At 52.0% G+C, this 15,839-nt stretch overlaps 1 protein-coding gene and 1 non-coding gene across 2 annotated transcripts in view; one reads left to right on the forward strand and one right to left on the reverse strand.

Moving 5' to 3' along the window:
* UBASH3A (ubiquitin associated and SH3 domain containing A) overlaps positions 1 to 15,839 on the forward strand; it is a 44,142-nt gene that overhangs the window by 9,227 nt on the left and 19,076 nt on the right. The window contains exons 4-7 of the mRNA XM_007113482.2: positions 1,967 to 2,165; positions 5,831 to 6,000; positions 6,918 to 7,126; positions 13,842 to 13,968. Coding sequence (XP_007113544.1) covers positions 1,967 to 2,165; positions 5,831 to 6,000; positions 6,918 to 7,126; positions 13,842 to 13,968 — 705 coding nt within the window. The remainder of the gene's footprint in view (positions 1 to 1,966; positions 2,166 to 5,830; positions 6,001 to 6,917; positions 7,127 to 13,841; positions 13,969 to 15,839) is intronic.
* Positions 12,667 to 12,799, reverse strand: LOC112064041 (small nucleolar RNA SNORA61). The gene has a single exon (XR_002891333.1). It is a non-coding gene; the product is annotated as a small nucleolar RNA SNORA61 (small nucleolar RNA).

Consider the following 15,839-nt stretch of genomic DNA (forward strand, 5'->3'; position numbering starts at 1 on the left):
ACACCATGTCACACACACAGATATGCACACAGAGACACAGAGACACGCACAGCATCTCACACAGACACACCACACACACACACACACACCATGTCACACACACACAGATATGCACACAGAGACACAGAGACACGCACAGCATCTCACACAGACACACCACACACACACACCATGTCACACACACAGATATGCACACAGAGACACAGAGACACGCACAGCATCTCACACAGACACACCACACACACATACACCATGTCACACACACAGATATGCACACAGAGACACAGAGACACGCACAGCATCTCACACAGACACACCACACACACACACCATGTCACACACACAGATATGCACACAGAGACACAGAGACACGCACAGCATCTCACACAGACACACCACACACACACACCATGTCACACACACAGATATGCACACAGAGACACAGAGACACGCACAGCATCTCACACAGACACACCACACACACACACCATGTCACACACACAGATATGCACACAGAGACACAGAGACACGCACAGCATCTCACACAGACACACCACACACACACACCATGTCACACACACAGATATGCACACAGAGACACAGAGACACGCACAGCATCTCACACAGACACACCACACACACACACCATGTCACACACACAGATATGCACACAGAGACACAGAGACACGCACAGCATCTCACACAGACACACCACACACACACACCATGTCACACACACAGATATGCACACAGAGACACAGAGACACGCACAGCATCTCACACAGACACACCACACACACACCATGTCACACACACAGATATGCACACAGAGACACGCACAGCATCTCACACAGACACACCATACACGTAGATACACACACACAGGCATTTCCCCTCTCTCGAGGTAGCTGCCCCCTCGCGCCCGCCCCACGTCCCACCCTGCCCTGGTGGCTGAGTAACCCTTTCCAGCAGAAAGTGTCTAATAGGGATTCACTTGTTGCCTTTGTTCTGTAAAATAAGAATGCTCAGCCACCAGACGGCGCCGTCACCTACAGGTCGGTGTATGACGCGGCTCCCTGCTCCCAGATTACACGAGGCGAGTGCCCTCCGGGCACCACGTGCTTTCCAGGCCCTACGAGGACCGCAAAGATACAACAGACAGGGGTGAATTTAGTGCGCTCCTGGTTAGCGGGGGAGCTGAGGGTGCACATTAACAGCGATGAAAAGGTTCATAACTCAGAGAATAAAGAGGGCTGTGGGAAACCCAGAGGGAGCCAGCTGTTGGGGAGAGGAGGATTTGGCCGGCTCCCCGAAGGGGGTGGCTCTGTCAGGGTTCCACTGGGGTCCCACCCGGACGTGTGGAGTCTTTCTCACTGAGCGAGGAGCCAAGAGCTGTGTGGCCAGAGGGCAGGTGAGTGGGTGACAGCAGGATTGAGGGGGAGCTTGTGAGCCCAGACCACGTCAGAGGAGACTCTGTCGGGGGCAAGGATGGCTCGATCACCGGCCGAGCGTGTGGCCTGCTGCCGGGTCTGAAGGTCAGCAGCCGAGGGGTAGGCTACAACCCCCCTCAGTAGGGTAGGTTCTGAGCAGTGCGCCCCGGGGCTGCCTTTCCTACAGGAAACCTCCAGAGCCAATGAAGCAGCACTGAGCCCAGCTGTGAGCCACAGGACTGGAGGACGGGGTTCAGGATGTGATGCAGGGTTGGGTCAGCTCAACGTGGAGTGAGGCACATATTTAGAGGGACGAGGGATTTTTGACGTGGGCGCTCAAAGGCTATTCTATTCCAAAAAGATCTTGACCTGAATTCTATAAGAAACGGGGGACCAGCTACAGAACGGACCCATCTCCCCAAACACCAGGACCAGTTAAATTATGTTACAGCATCGCGAACAGAGAAGAGGCTCCCGAGGCTGCCTGATTTTTATTAGTTAAGGTAACAGGTGACTGTCCCGTCTCTGTCCCTCAGTGCGAGGACCAGAAGGTGGAGTGTCTGTATGAAGCGCTGAAGAGAGCCGGGGATAGGACCCTGGGCGCCTTCCCCTCGGCGGTGCCTCTGGTTCTCCATTCTTCCATCAGCTACCTGGGCTTCTTCGTGAATGACAGCCCCGCAGACGTCATCCAGGAATTTGCCGTGACGTTCGCCACGGAAGCTTCCATCTTAGCAGGTAGGCGGCCCCAGGCAGAAGCACACGCGGGGCCCGGTTAATAGAAAGCGGTCCCTTTGTGCCCGGGGCTGAGCTCGCCACACTCGGATGCGATGGGCAGACCCCAGGGCAGCAAGAGTGAGGCTGTTTCCCCGATGCAGCGACGGTCATCCTGCGGGCTGGCCGGGCACAGCCAGGTCACTTCCACACCCACCTGGCCCTTTACAGCCAGCAACTATGACATGGCCTTAACCTGAGGCTGAACAATTAGCTAGAAGCTCCGTAACGGGCCAGGATGTCCTTCAAAAATGTGAGCTGAGTCACACAGAGAAAGACAAATATCATATGATATCACTTATACGTGGAATTAAAAAAAATGGTACAGATGAACCTATTTACAAAACAGAAGTAGAGTCACAGATGTAGAAAACAAACTTATGGTTACCAAGAAGGAGGAAAGGGGTGTGAGGGATAAATTGGGAGATTGGGACTGACATAGCCGCACTACTATACACAAAATAGATAACTAATAAGAACCTGCTGTATAGCCCAGGGAAATCTACTCAATACTCTGTAATAACCTGTATGGGACTAGAATCTAAGAAAGAGTGGATACATGTATATGTATAACTGATTCACTTTGCTGTACAGCAGAAACTAACACGACGTTGTACATCAATTATACTCCAATAAAAATTAATTAAAAACAAAAAAGAGTGAGCGAATAGAAAGACTCAGAGCTAGCAGAGGGCTCTTCTCTCAGTGGGAATAGCCTTGTCTGCATCGATGTGGTTTTTCAAAACACTCAGCCGTGTTCCAGCTGCTGGGAAACTGCCCCAGGAGGGACGGCGTGTGACCACATGATGACAGGGGATGGTAGGCTGGGGCACCTCCCCCAGGCCCACGCCCACCAGGCCAGGGCCGTATGTAAAACACAAGTCCTAGATGATTCATTTTAATGTTTTAGGTATGAGCGTAGTCTTGTCTCCTTGGCCTTTTCGGGGGAAAATTACCTAGACTCACTTTGAGAATCAGCCAAATTCACTTTCCTCAGACACCAGCCCCGGTCTGGAGACTGAGGCTCCGGCTGGGCTTTAGTGGGAAGAATTCCAGACTTGACCTCAGGTGTGAACTTTCCCTCATCTCTGGCTGGTGATGTGACCTGAATCCTGTCCTCTGACCCCTGAGTCGTCTTCTTTCTCTGCAAACGGCTGGGGCTCTCTCCCTTTAAACAGTGCCGCATGTTTGGGGAACTTCCCCCTGGTTCTGGCACTCAGAGGTGCTCCGAACTGCTGTGCTTTGCTGAGTCTGAACCTCGAAGAGGCCGCAGCACCCTGGTAGCAGGACCCCTCCCTGCCCCCTGCAGACATGTACGAATGCAGATGCCGGTCACGTGAATAATTTCCTTGGTCCCAGATTTCCATTTGGAGGCTCGCTTGTCGAGTCTGGGATCGTATCGGCTAGACAATGATAACCTTAGCCCACGTCCTTGCCGATCGCCTCCTTTATGTAAACGTGAGTTCGGGGGACGGCTCTTGAATCTCCTTGTCCCTAAAAGGACGGCGGACGTGGCTCTTGTCCTGATGCGGTGGGTCAGCCGCCTGCCTCCAGGCAGGCCTAACACCTCACTTACTCCCACGCCCCCCAAAAGTGGCTCTTGGTGACCATTCATTTTAAAAATAGAGTGACCGAGGGCTCTGCAGCGTCAAGTGCCCGCCCAAGGTCACTGTCATGGGTTGAAAAGTGTCCCCTAAAATTCATGTCCACCAAAACCTCAGAAGAGGACCTTATCTGGAAACAGGGTCTCGGTTAGATGGAATTCGTTCAGGTCACCCTGGAGTAGGACAGGCCCTACGTCCGGGGACTGGTATCCTCGTATGACGAGAAGACACAGAGACACGGAGGAGAGGCCATGTGACCACGGAGGCAGGCACTGAAGGGAGGTGGCCACAGGCAAAGGAATGCTGAGGCCACAGGAGCTGGAGGAGGCCGCGAGGGACCCTCCCCGGGAGCCTTCAGCGGGGGGCACTGCCCTGCAACACCTTGGTTTTGGACTTCCTGCCTCCAGACGCATGAGAACAAACTTCTGTTGTTCTAGGCCACCCAGGGCGTGGCCGTTTGTGACAACAGCCCAGGAAACCAACAGAGTCCCCCAGCCAGTGGGGGGGTGGATCTGGCACTAGAATCCAGCCACGTCCTGCTCCCTGCCTCCTGGGCTCCGTGCTGACCCACTCCGCACCCCGGGAAACCGGCTTTGACCTCGCGTCCATCGCCCACCCCTTAGCGGGCTCCGCCCTGCCCTCCGCGGCCGGCACCCTGGGCCCGACCCTGATGGGTCGGGAGGGGCCGGTGACAGCTCAGCCAGCAAGCATGTTCCCGGCCAGCTCACGGTCCCCAGGGCCATGGACCCCTCAGAGAAGAGGACAAGCGCCCATTCAGATCAGGTGACTCAGTGCTCTCTCTGAGGATGACCTCGGCGGGCCTTTCCCAGGCCACGCTGACTCTTGCACGGCAAGGCCGTCCCCCCACCTCGTCTGGAACACCCGAGCAAAGGAATTTCCCCGCCACCCACACGCTCTCTTTCTTCGAGCTCCTCTCCCCCGCAGCTCAGGGCCTGGAGACCTCGCCGGTTTCTCTTTTGCTACCAAAGGCTCAGATAGAGGACGGGACACATCGATGGGGTTGCCAAGTCTGGGGTCCAGGAAGTGGGTGCATCACCCTTGACGGTTTTCAGGGGGAAGACGGATCCTGTGTGTCGCTAAGTGTGGCCCGTGAGAAAGGTAGCGGGTAACTAAGCTTTACTGAAAGTTTCCCGGGGACCTTAGTTAAGAGGCCGGTTTCCCAGGACAGCCCGTCCAATCCTCCAGTTGTTGCTGTCGAAACTGAAGCTGAGTCAGACCAAGACGGTCCCCAAAGTCAGCTGCCAAACGGGGCAGCTGGGTCTAAAGTCAGGTCTATCAGATTCCAGAGTCTGGGCAGTTCCATTAATCGCCGCCTCCCCAGAACAAAGCTGCTTTGTGACCCGGCTGAAACCGGATCCTGGCTGCTTCGGGGACGCTGCTGCCACTGACCTGAGGGCCCTGGCATGAGGTCCAGGAGGGCTGGGGTCATGAGGGCAGAGGTCACTCAAAAAGACCAGGGCCTTGGCCGCTCCAAGGGCTTCCTGCTTCACCAAAGTCAGCAGAATATTAGAGGCGCTTCGATGTCTGGTGGAATCGCATTGCTTAGGGCATTTTCTTCCAGATACTCTGCAACTGAAAACAAAAGCCACTGGCTGGAGGATGAGCCCACCCGTGCAGGCCACTGTGTGACATGCACACCCCGGGGGGTGAAGGAGATTTGAATCAATTGTTGGGTCAATTAGCTTGCAAATTGATGGGCCACAAACACCCCCCCCCACCAAAACCTGTGTCTCTATACCCTCTGCTTCCCTGCTTCTTCGTAGAATCTGCAAGTACGCAGCCACCTCCTTAACGAGGTGACCTCTGTGTGGTGGCCCGTCTGGGCCAACTCCTTGCCTTGTCGGGGGGGCGCTGCTGTGGGGAGGGGAGTGGGGAGAGGCAGGAGGTGCGTGTGTAAGGGCGTTTGCACCTCCAACCCGGGCTCGTGGCCACCCCGGATGCGGAGACCCCGGGCGTGCAGTGCGGACGTCTGGGTCAAGGTGCCCCGTTTGCCTGATTTCACAGACTGCACCGTGAAGCCCTGCACCAAGCAGCTGCATCTCACCCTGGCCCACAAGTTCTATCCCCACCACCAGAGGACGCTGGAGCAGCTGGCCAAAGCCGTCCACCCCGGCCACGGCTGCCAGTGGACGGCCGCACTCTACTCCCGGGACATGCGCTTTGTACACTACCAGGTGAGCGAACGCAGGCGGACGGCTGGACTGGACCCCGCCATGGGAATAGGTGAACGGCTGCCCTCCTGACGGAGCCCTGACCCGCAGGAGCCCTCGGATGGAGGTATTTCAGCAGAAGGACGAACTTCTATCCCTTCTCTAAAATCATTCTGTGGCCTGCATCTTGGAATTAACATTCTTTTGTATGTGAGTCGCAGACACAGAAATTTGGGGAAAAAGTGGAAACATTTCTGGTATTAAAAATGGACGGTTGCAAAGATTTATGAATACATTGTGCTGCTTGCTAATTTGTTTAGATAATGATTTGAGTGAAGCCTCGGTTCAGGACTCCCTCCCCATGGGATTGATTGCTTTAGATAGAAAGCTCGTTATGCTCCTTTCAGACCCATGGAACAAGTATGGATGAACCCACCGTGTTCTGTGGTGTGGGAGAAGCTGTAAATAACCTCACTCCAAGGGGGGCGGATGTGAACATCTGGTTATGCTTTGAGATTTTCACATAAGAAATAAGTAAACAGAGATAAATAAGGAGGTGGATAGGTAGATTGACAAAATAGGTAGATAGATGATAGAGATAGATAGGTAGATAGATAAATTGATAGGTAGATAAGAGGTAGATAGATAGATAATAGATTAGATAGATAGGTGATTGATAGATACAGATAAGTAGATAGATGATAGATAGATAGGTGATAGATGATTGATATGTACAGAAAGATGATAGAGAGATAATAGATAGATAAATAGATAATAACTAGAGAGACAGATGGATACCAAAATTCATTTCTGAATGTATCTGAACAAGTGTATACATCCTTTTGTCATATTCTACTGTCATCAGACAGAGGCTTGGATGTGTCCTGGAGACACAGAACGCATCCTTGCTTGAGACGTGAAGGCGCTTTCCCCCATTCTAGACCCTGAGGGTCCTGTTCCAGTACAAACCCCAGAACGTGGATGAGCTGACACTCAGTCCCGGTGACTACATCTTCGTGGACCCCACTCAGCAGGAGGAAGCCAGCGAGGGCTGGGTGATTGGGATCTCGCAGCAGACCGGCTGCCGGGGCTTCCTGCCCGAGAACTACACGGAGAGAGCTAGCGAGTGTGACACCTGGGTGAAGCACAGGTGAGTGCCGCTCTGTCCCTGCAGCCCAGACGCCTCTCTCGGACTTAGTGTCCGAAAGCGTCTTTTTGGAAACAGTGGCCATGGTGCTTGTATGCTTCTAGACAGTTCCATTGTTGGTAAAAATTGCCTTCTCCATACTGGCAACATTATCGCTGCAGGTATATGGTAAATATCTTGGTTGATTTGGGGTTTTCCACTGAAAACATTCAGAAAACATCAATTACTCTACAAAACTTTTCTGAGATCGTAATCCCAAAAGGACTACAAAATACCACTTCCTTATTATGAGCATAACAAATTATAGAAGCATACAAGCACCGTAGAAGAGATAATTCAATTAAAGATAAGCCAGTGAAATAAATTATGATACACCCAGACAGTAGAATACTCGAGGTTTTTAAAAATGATCATGAGGAAGTATTTTATGTACTGATATAAAAAAATCCAAGAGAAGTTGCAGAACAATGTGTATAGGATAGTAGTAACTGTGGGGAACAGATGCATTAGAACGTTATCATCTGTACTTATATACGCACGATATGTATTTATATGCACGTTCATGCGTAAAAGTTCCCTGGAAGGGAAGATGTCTATAAACTTCTAACGGTGGCTACCTGCAGGGTTGAGGGTGGGAGTTGGGAGAATGGAATAGGAAAGAGAGGGAGACTTTTCACCCTCTACCACTGCATAATTTTTAAATTTGTGAACCATAGAAATGCATTACTTATTCAAAATCTAAATTAATCAATTTTAAGTTTAAAGAAAAGAATATAAGGAAATTGGGTCAAAGGGAGAATAAAGGGAGAGAAGTCAGACAAACCCAGGGCCAAGCTCTGTGCACACCATGCACGCTGTGGGCCCCAGGCTCCGAGCTCTCCCACACCCAACGTGGAAAGGGATATGGCTTCCACGAAAAGATCACAGCCGTCCCAGGTGTGGGTAGACCAGTCGTCCCGGAGAAGCACAGTTTTGCGGGTGTGGACATGGCCATGTGTCCAGTGGCCACAACAAAATCGAAGAACATTGGTGTCACGAGGGACTGCAGAGATAATCAGGTACATCATCATCCCTGAGAGCTGAGAACGCCTGGGCCCGGGGAGGTGGAGGGGCCAGATGACATCACGCAATCAAGGAAGCACTTGGTTCCTTTTAGAACCAGCTCAGTCCATCACCCGGTCCAATGAACCATTTAAGGAGTAACAAGGGAGAAGATGGCGGTTCCACCCCAACTGACCATCTGAGGTCCAGGTGGCGTGGGCTCCCGTCTGGGAGCTCTGTCCTTTAGCAAGTCCTCCAATCCTTGCTCAGGACAAGAGAGCATCACTGTCGCCAGGCAGTCGGCAAACTAGATGTTTCTAGAACTATGCAGCTAAGATTCTGGAGAAAATGAGTTTGTGGCTATTGCATCTTTCACCTCACAGTTAATCTATTAGTCACCTGTCACCAAAATAATGGTTCCAGCTTTTAAGCTGAACATTTCTGGGACTATTCCTTCTAGAAACAAGTTTCCCCTAGGAATTAATAAGTATTAACAAGAATTATAGCAAAAGAAGAGAAAACTAAGTACTGGGCTGGGCTGTGGGGTGTCTGATTGGCCGTGTTTTGGAAGCACCCCAGCTGTGCTGGGGAAGAAGTAAGACAAACTGTGACATGTGATTATGGGTCAGAAGGACAGAGAACAAGCACTGTTGTCGGACTCAGCTGTCCTGGCTAAGTCTTTTTAAACGGCCAAAAGTGTACTTTATTAAACATTCAAACTTTTAAATTCAGAAAATGGCCCTAGAATGTCTGGACACGTTACTAATCGGTTGAGCAGAAATGCTGTCCGATGACAGCGTCCCAAGACAGCTTTAGCTGTGGGCAGACACACCGTTGTTTACAGCCGGTGGATCAATATCTCTGACAGTGTCAGCACAGAATTCACACCTGGGACGTGCAACCCAAGCAGGAAAAATTATTGGCCTTACATCAGTGACCCGTCACCAGTGCGACAATCCAGCCTTTGTGCCAATAGTTCAGGGTCTCTGGATTCACTCAGCAACAAAATGACCGCACAATATTTGCCTGTTACTTTGAAGAAAAAGATCAGAGGTGACCACTGTGATATTGATGGAGCATATTCATGAATCACAGCAGTTTTCAACCCTCCACAGACAAGAATGTATGTAGCATAATCTCGAACAAAGAGCCATGAATGTTAGAGCTTAGAGAACACTTTGTCCTCTTTGAGCCAAGATGAGAGTACCAACCCTGGAGCAAGACATGCTCAGGAACTTTCCAAAACCACAGAGCAAGTTCCTGGCAAGTAGCTCAGACATAATAGAGATATTGTCATGGGCTGCATTGTGTCCCCCAAATTCATACGTTGATGTCTGAAGCCCCAGCACCTCACAGTGTGATTGTATTTAGAGATGGGTCTTTAAAGAGGTGACTAAGGTAAAATGAGATCACAGGGTGGGCCCTAATCCAATTTGTCTGGTGTCCTTATAAGAAGAGGAGATCCAGACGCAGACACACACAGAAGGACGATCATGTGAGGACACAGGGAGAAGACGGCCGTGTTCACACCAGGGAGAGAGGCCTCTGGAGGAACTAACCCCGCCCATACCTCGATCTTGGACTCCGCCCCCAGACTGTATGAGAATAAGTATCTGTTACTTAAGCTGCCCCGTCCGTGGTACCTGTCCGTGGTACCTTGCTACGGCATCCCTAGCAGACACAGTCCACACAACCCCACAGACGGCAGCTGTGCCCCTTTTAAAAGCCAGGGAGAATTTAAATACATCGATTTCTATGGTGTAAGTTAAGCAGTAAGTGGGTCTCCGAAGTTTAAGAGAAAAACAGAAATATTAAAATGCTACGTTCTTTCCTTTCTCTTCTCATCACCAACCTCCCCATCGTAATCAAGGTTGTATTTCATTTGAAAGAGTGGCAAAAAAAAAAAAAAAAAAATTCAATTTTTCTCTCCAACTGTAAGCTTCACAGATGTTATTTATAGATAACGAGGCTTCACTATCTGCCCCGTGGGCCACACCTCGCAGTCAGGAAGGGGAAACCCACCAGCATTTCCTGTGTCAACGTGAGACTCTGCAAATACTGAGAGCCTGCTCATTTGAAGAGGGAAATGTCAATGGTCTGAATATGGGGATCATGTTCTTGGCTATTTATGACCAGTTAGAGATGTCGAATGTGCTGACATCTGACGCTGTGAGAATATGAGCTGTGTAAATCTATTTGACCTGGATCCCGCTGTTACTGACCAGGGTTCTTAGCTTCCTTAATCAATAGAAATTGATCCATTTGAAAGAGTGGCAAAAAAAAAAAAAAAAAAATTCAATTTTTCTCTCCAACTGTAAGCTTCACAGATGTTATTTATAGATAACGAGGCTTCACTATCTGCCCCGTGGGCCACACCTCGCAGTCAGGAAGGGGAAACCCACCAGCATTTCCTGTGTCAACGTGAGACTCTGCAAATACTGAGAGCCTGCTCATTTGAAGAGGGAAATGTCAATGGTCTGAATATGGGGATCATGTTCTTGGCTATTTATGACCAGTTAGAGATGTCGAATGTGCTGACATCTGACGCTGTGAGAATATGAGCTGTGTAAATCTATTTGACCTGGATCCCGCTGTTACTGACCAGGGTTCTTAGCTTCCTTAATCAATAGAAATTGATCAGAGGCCAGACAAGAAATTCAGGCACGGCTTTGTTGGGACCACTGCTGCAACAGAGGGGAGTGAGAGCCAACCACAGGTTCCCTGGCTTGATGGTCTACCCACCCCTTAGGGGGTGTGGGGTGCAGGGGGCGCGCGCAGTGCCCTGCTTTTGCTCCAGGCTCTTCAGAAGTGGCAGTTGGGTTTTTTGGTCTCTTTGGGGTCCAGAATTTGACCCAACTGGGCACACACACAGTTATTTTTAGTCCTGTACAGTTTCTATGTATTCTGTTGCTGGAGGAGAGGTGTGTCCAGGTGCAAGCCCTGCGGCAAAGGGTCCCGGGTCCCAGCAAAAGGTCCCAGGTCCCAGCCTGTCTCACCGCCAGTGGGATTTACCGCTCAAGACAGGACAGGCAACAAGATGGGAAGAGAAGGTACGACTTGCAGACAGTTTCAGAAGTGAGTTAACTACATCGAAACCCCGCGTGGGCACTGAGGGTCCCGGGCGTACGGTTGTGATGGTGAAAGGCAGGTGGCCTGAGCCTGTGGGCCCCTGAGATGCAGGAGAAATGACGCCACTCCCAGCTCAGGACCCGGTTAGGGTCTCAGGATGGAGGCGTGGGAGCCATCAGCTTTACGAGAACTGGGGGACTTGGGGCCACTGTGGGAGAAAAAGGCAAACATTTACAAATGGGCCGAGTAAGTAGAAACACACCACGTTCACGATGGAGCAAAATAAATCCTCCCAGAGCCATTTTCAGGTTTAATGAAATTCCAGGGAAAATCCCAATGGGATGGTTTGTGGGAACTTCACTGAGTGACTGAAAAGTTTATCTGGGAGAATAAATAGGAGAGAAGAGCTGAGAACACTTTGAAAAATAAAAGTGATGAGAGGAGATATTTACCCTACCAGATATTAAAAGCATGTTATAAATCTATAATATGGTACTGGCTTGAGGGAAAGAGAAAAAATAGATCCGTGGAACAGACTAGCTAACAGAGCAGGAGACCTGGTATATTAGGAGCTCCTATCTGATGAATGCATCAGAAATAGGAAAATAAATGGGTGTAAAATAAAAGGTATTCTCTATGGCCTCACAGCACACATTGATATCAATTTAATTCTGAGTCAAGAATTAAACAGAAAAAGAAAATCATTCTAAAATAGAAGGCAGTTTAAATGACTGTGTTTCTGATTTCTGGACTGGGGAGAGCTTTGAAAGCAGAGAAGCAGTGGAATGGATCTTAGGGTGGGACTTAACAGATGTGTCTTTAATACTGATTATTAAATGCTTAAAATGTAAGCCTTCTGTATGTGGAAAATCATAACGAATACTACAATTTAAAGAGCAAGATGAGAACATGCTTTTCAGAAAAATAGCAATAAAGATGATGTTCCCTTACCAGTCACGCGCGTGAGCGGACCGTCTGCCTCCTTCTCTTCCCCTGCAAACTGGAGGCCCAGGCGTCCCTGGACACTCTGCCCTCCAGTTGATTTGTGTCTGATCTTTTCATTTAACCCAGAGGCCACCTACTGCATTCCCCACTCCTATCCACCGGGACAGGTGGACGTCGGAAGAGTGTCCACCAGCTCTGGTCACCTGCAGCCTCTGGGCCCACGTGCCCTTCTCCCCACAGCACACTGTGATGCTAGGTCCAAACTCCTAGCCAAGGCCGCCTGTTCATGGCGCGTTGCATCCCATGCCTCCAAGGGCATCACACCAGCAGATCTGTCATCCCGAGGCCCTCCCCAATGGCTCCCACCAGCAAGCAAACATGCCGTTATCTGAAAAACAAAATCAAGCCCCAGCTCTCTTTTTTTCCCACTTCCCTCTCTAGCTACTGACCATTTCTCTCCTCTGATTGTATGTAGCTTTTTCACTCAGCCTTGTTTGAAACTAGCCCACATGCTATAAAGCGGACTACAGGCCTCGTGAGGACAGCTTCAGTATAACTAGTCCTCCTCTTACGACCACCAGGACAGGGGTTCAGATCCCATGGGAAAGGGAACCAGAGACGCTTGTAAATTGTTATTAACTAGAGTTTACAAAGATGGCCTTTCGCTTTCTAAAAGGAGTTTCCACTGGGAACCTGGCCGTTTCTTGCTCTTGGAGGATTTCCATGACCGTCGGCTCTTGCCTCTTCGTTCTCACTCCTCCTCCGGCCCCTCCCCTGTTCCTCACCTCAGCACCAGCACCCCCTCACCGTCTGGAGTCCTCCCAGCTCTGGTGTGCCCTGACCTTTGCCCTCAGTGGTCCTCAGAGCTCCCAAACGGCTGCCCACCCGGGGCACCTTTCTCGATCCCCTGGACGGGCAGCAGTTTCCTCTCTGCCTGCCTGCAACGGCTCGGGCACCGTGGTCACCCACCTGCCCACTAAGGCATCTGTGCCTTTCCTGTGTGTTGCCGTGGCGTTTAATGGGTCTGTTCTGCCCCCTTATCCCTGTTTACAACCACGAGCATATTCACACCTTTGGTTAGTTTAGAAGGCGATTCTTAGAGGATGACGCACTCGTTTGCTCGGGTCTCATACCAAGATACCACAGACGTGGTGACTTAAACAGCAGGGGTCCCTTCTCTTGCAGCCCTGGAGGCTGGAAGTCCAAGCTCAAGCTGGTCCCTCCTGGGGCCCCTCTCTTGGGTGTGTAGATGGCCGTCTCCTCCCAGTGTCCCCACATTGTCGTCCCTGTGTCCTGATCTCCTCTACTCAAAAGGACCCAGTCGGATTGAATTAGCACCCACCCCAGTGACCTCGTTTTACCTTCATCAGCTCTTTAAAGATCTTACCTCCAGATAGGGTCCCATTCGGAGGTCCTGGGGGTCAGGACTGTACATCTGAGGGCACACAGTTCAGTCTGTAACAGGTGGTGATGGAGAACATGAACCACCACCACTGGCTCAGGAGCTGCTACGTGCTGGGCACTGAGCCGCTTGGAGCCATTGTTTCGTTTCACCCTCACGATGACCGAACCCACCCGTCGTGTCGCCTGCATGCTTTCCATCACGTGACGACCGGATGCTTCCCAGGGTCATCATGTCACTGATCTCTTTCCTGTCCCACAGGACGTACACCTTCAGCGTAGCCCCAGACCTGAGCTCCGGGAAGGACGGTGAAGCCAGCCGCGGACCGAACAGGGACCCTCGGCCTCCACCCATGTCCCGCAGTATCAGCAGCCTGCAGTCCCTACAGGTGACGGGGCCCTGATGTCAAATGAGCCGCTCACAGCCCCTCTCTGTGTCAACTCCGGGCAGACTCGGCCTCTCAGGGGCAGCTTCCATTCAGACACTGCTGCCCTGAGCTCAGACCCAGGTGGGCCGGCAAGGGGCTCACCTCTCTGCTACCAGGTCCCCTGCTCCATCCACCCCGGGCAGAGGGTGACCCCCCCCCACGCACGCACACACTGTGAGCCTGACCAGTGTCATCCTGGCACTAGGTCACGGGGCAGGAAAGGGGCAGGGACCCAGCCCTCCTGGGGGGCCACACTCTCACCCTAGCTCTGCCATCGGCCAGCTGGCTCCTTCCCCAAGAGCCCACCGGCCCCCAGAGCTTGCTTCCAGTTCAGACAAGAGCTGAGCCCAGGGCAGGGGACCCTGGGACCCTGGGAGGACAGTGGGTGACCTCTTTAGCTGGGCCTTCAGGGGGTGAACAGCCCCGGTGGAGGAGCTGCAGACTGGGAGCCAGAGGCCTGCCAGCCCCAGACCGATGAAAATGGGGCCCCCGCCCCAGACTCTCTGGGAATGAGGGGAGCCGCCCTGCACTGGGGCCATGGGCTCCCTGAGGCTGAGCCCCCCTTTCCAGATTGAACGAGGGGAGGAGCTGGCTTGCAATGCTCAGCCCCGAGCTCGGCCTCTGTCTGAACGCTGGTGCTTTAAACGGACGAGAACCTGACACCCGTCCCGGATAACAGAACCCTCCCCTGGCCTGAGGTCACTCCATCCAGGTAGTGAGAAAGGCAAACTGGCCATAGGTTTTCTATGGTCGCGTGGTGGGCTGAAAAACGGCTCCAAAGAGCTAAGGTCCCCATTCCTGCCACCTGTTATGAGGAAAATGGTCTTTGCGTGTGGGACTGAGGTAAGGATCTCGATGGGGAGATATTATCCTGCAGGCCCTAAACCTGATCACAGGAAACAGGGCATGTGATATGCTCATAGACGAGGAGACAAGGCACACAGGGAGGAGCCATGTGACCTCGGGGCAGAGACTGGAGCCACGCGGCCACACGTCAAGGATGCTGGGGCCACCGGGAGCTGGCAGAGGCAGGAGGGACCCTCCCCTAGAGCCTCTGAGGGGCCTGGCCCTGCGACACCTTGATTTCGGACTTCCAGCCTTCAGAACTGGGGGAGAATAAGCTTCCTTTGTTCTCAGCCCGCGCAGCTGGTGCTTTGTTACAGCAGCCCCAGGAAAGGTATCCAGCACCTTCTGTCAAAAGATCTGATGCAGCCCTGCTGTTGTGTGGACCCGGGGGTTAGTCCATTCCAGTCCCCACGGACCTTGCACTTTATCACAACATTCCTGATGCAAAGCTCTGCATTTCAAAGTTCAACTCCTCCGTGCTCTTCCAGGGGAGAAAATGCCCCCAACCCAAAAGCTCAGCCCAAGGCAGTGATGGCGCTTTGAGACCATCAGTGAGCAGATCCAGGTCGAGAGCACGCGTGTGTCCTGTGACCTACTGGGAAGATCCGTCCTCGGCCGGGGGGATGAAATAGAAAAGGGGTCCTGGTGTCAGTGCAGGCAATCCCACAGCCATACTTCAAAATGTAAGACAGCAACGGGACTTCCCTGGTGGCGCAGTGGCTGGGACTCCATGCTCCAAATGCAGGGGGCTCGGGTTCGATCCTCGGTCAGGGAACTAGGTCCCACGTGCGTGCCACAACTAAGGAGCCCACGTGCCGCAACTAAGAAGCCCACCTGCTGCAACTAAGACCCAGTGCAACCAAATAAATAATTTTTTTAAAAAACCTAGGGCTTCCCTGGTGGCGCAGCGGTTGAGAGTCCGCCTGCCGATGCGGGGGACGCGGGTTCGTGCCCGGGTCCGGGAAGATCCCACGTGCCGCGGAGCG

Source organism: Physeter macrocephalus, chromosome 8 (assembly GCF_002837175.3).
Source record: "Physeter macrocephalus isolate SW-GA chromosome 8, ASM283717v5, whole genome shotgun sequence".
Classification (NCBI taxonomy): Eukaryota; Metazoa; Chordata; class Mammalia; order Artiodactyla; family Physeteridae; genus Physeter; species Physeter macrocephalus.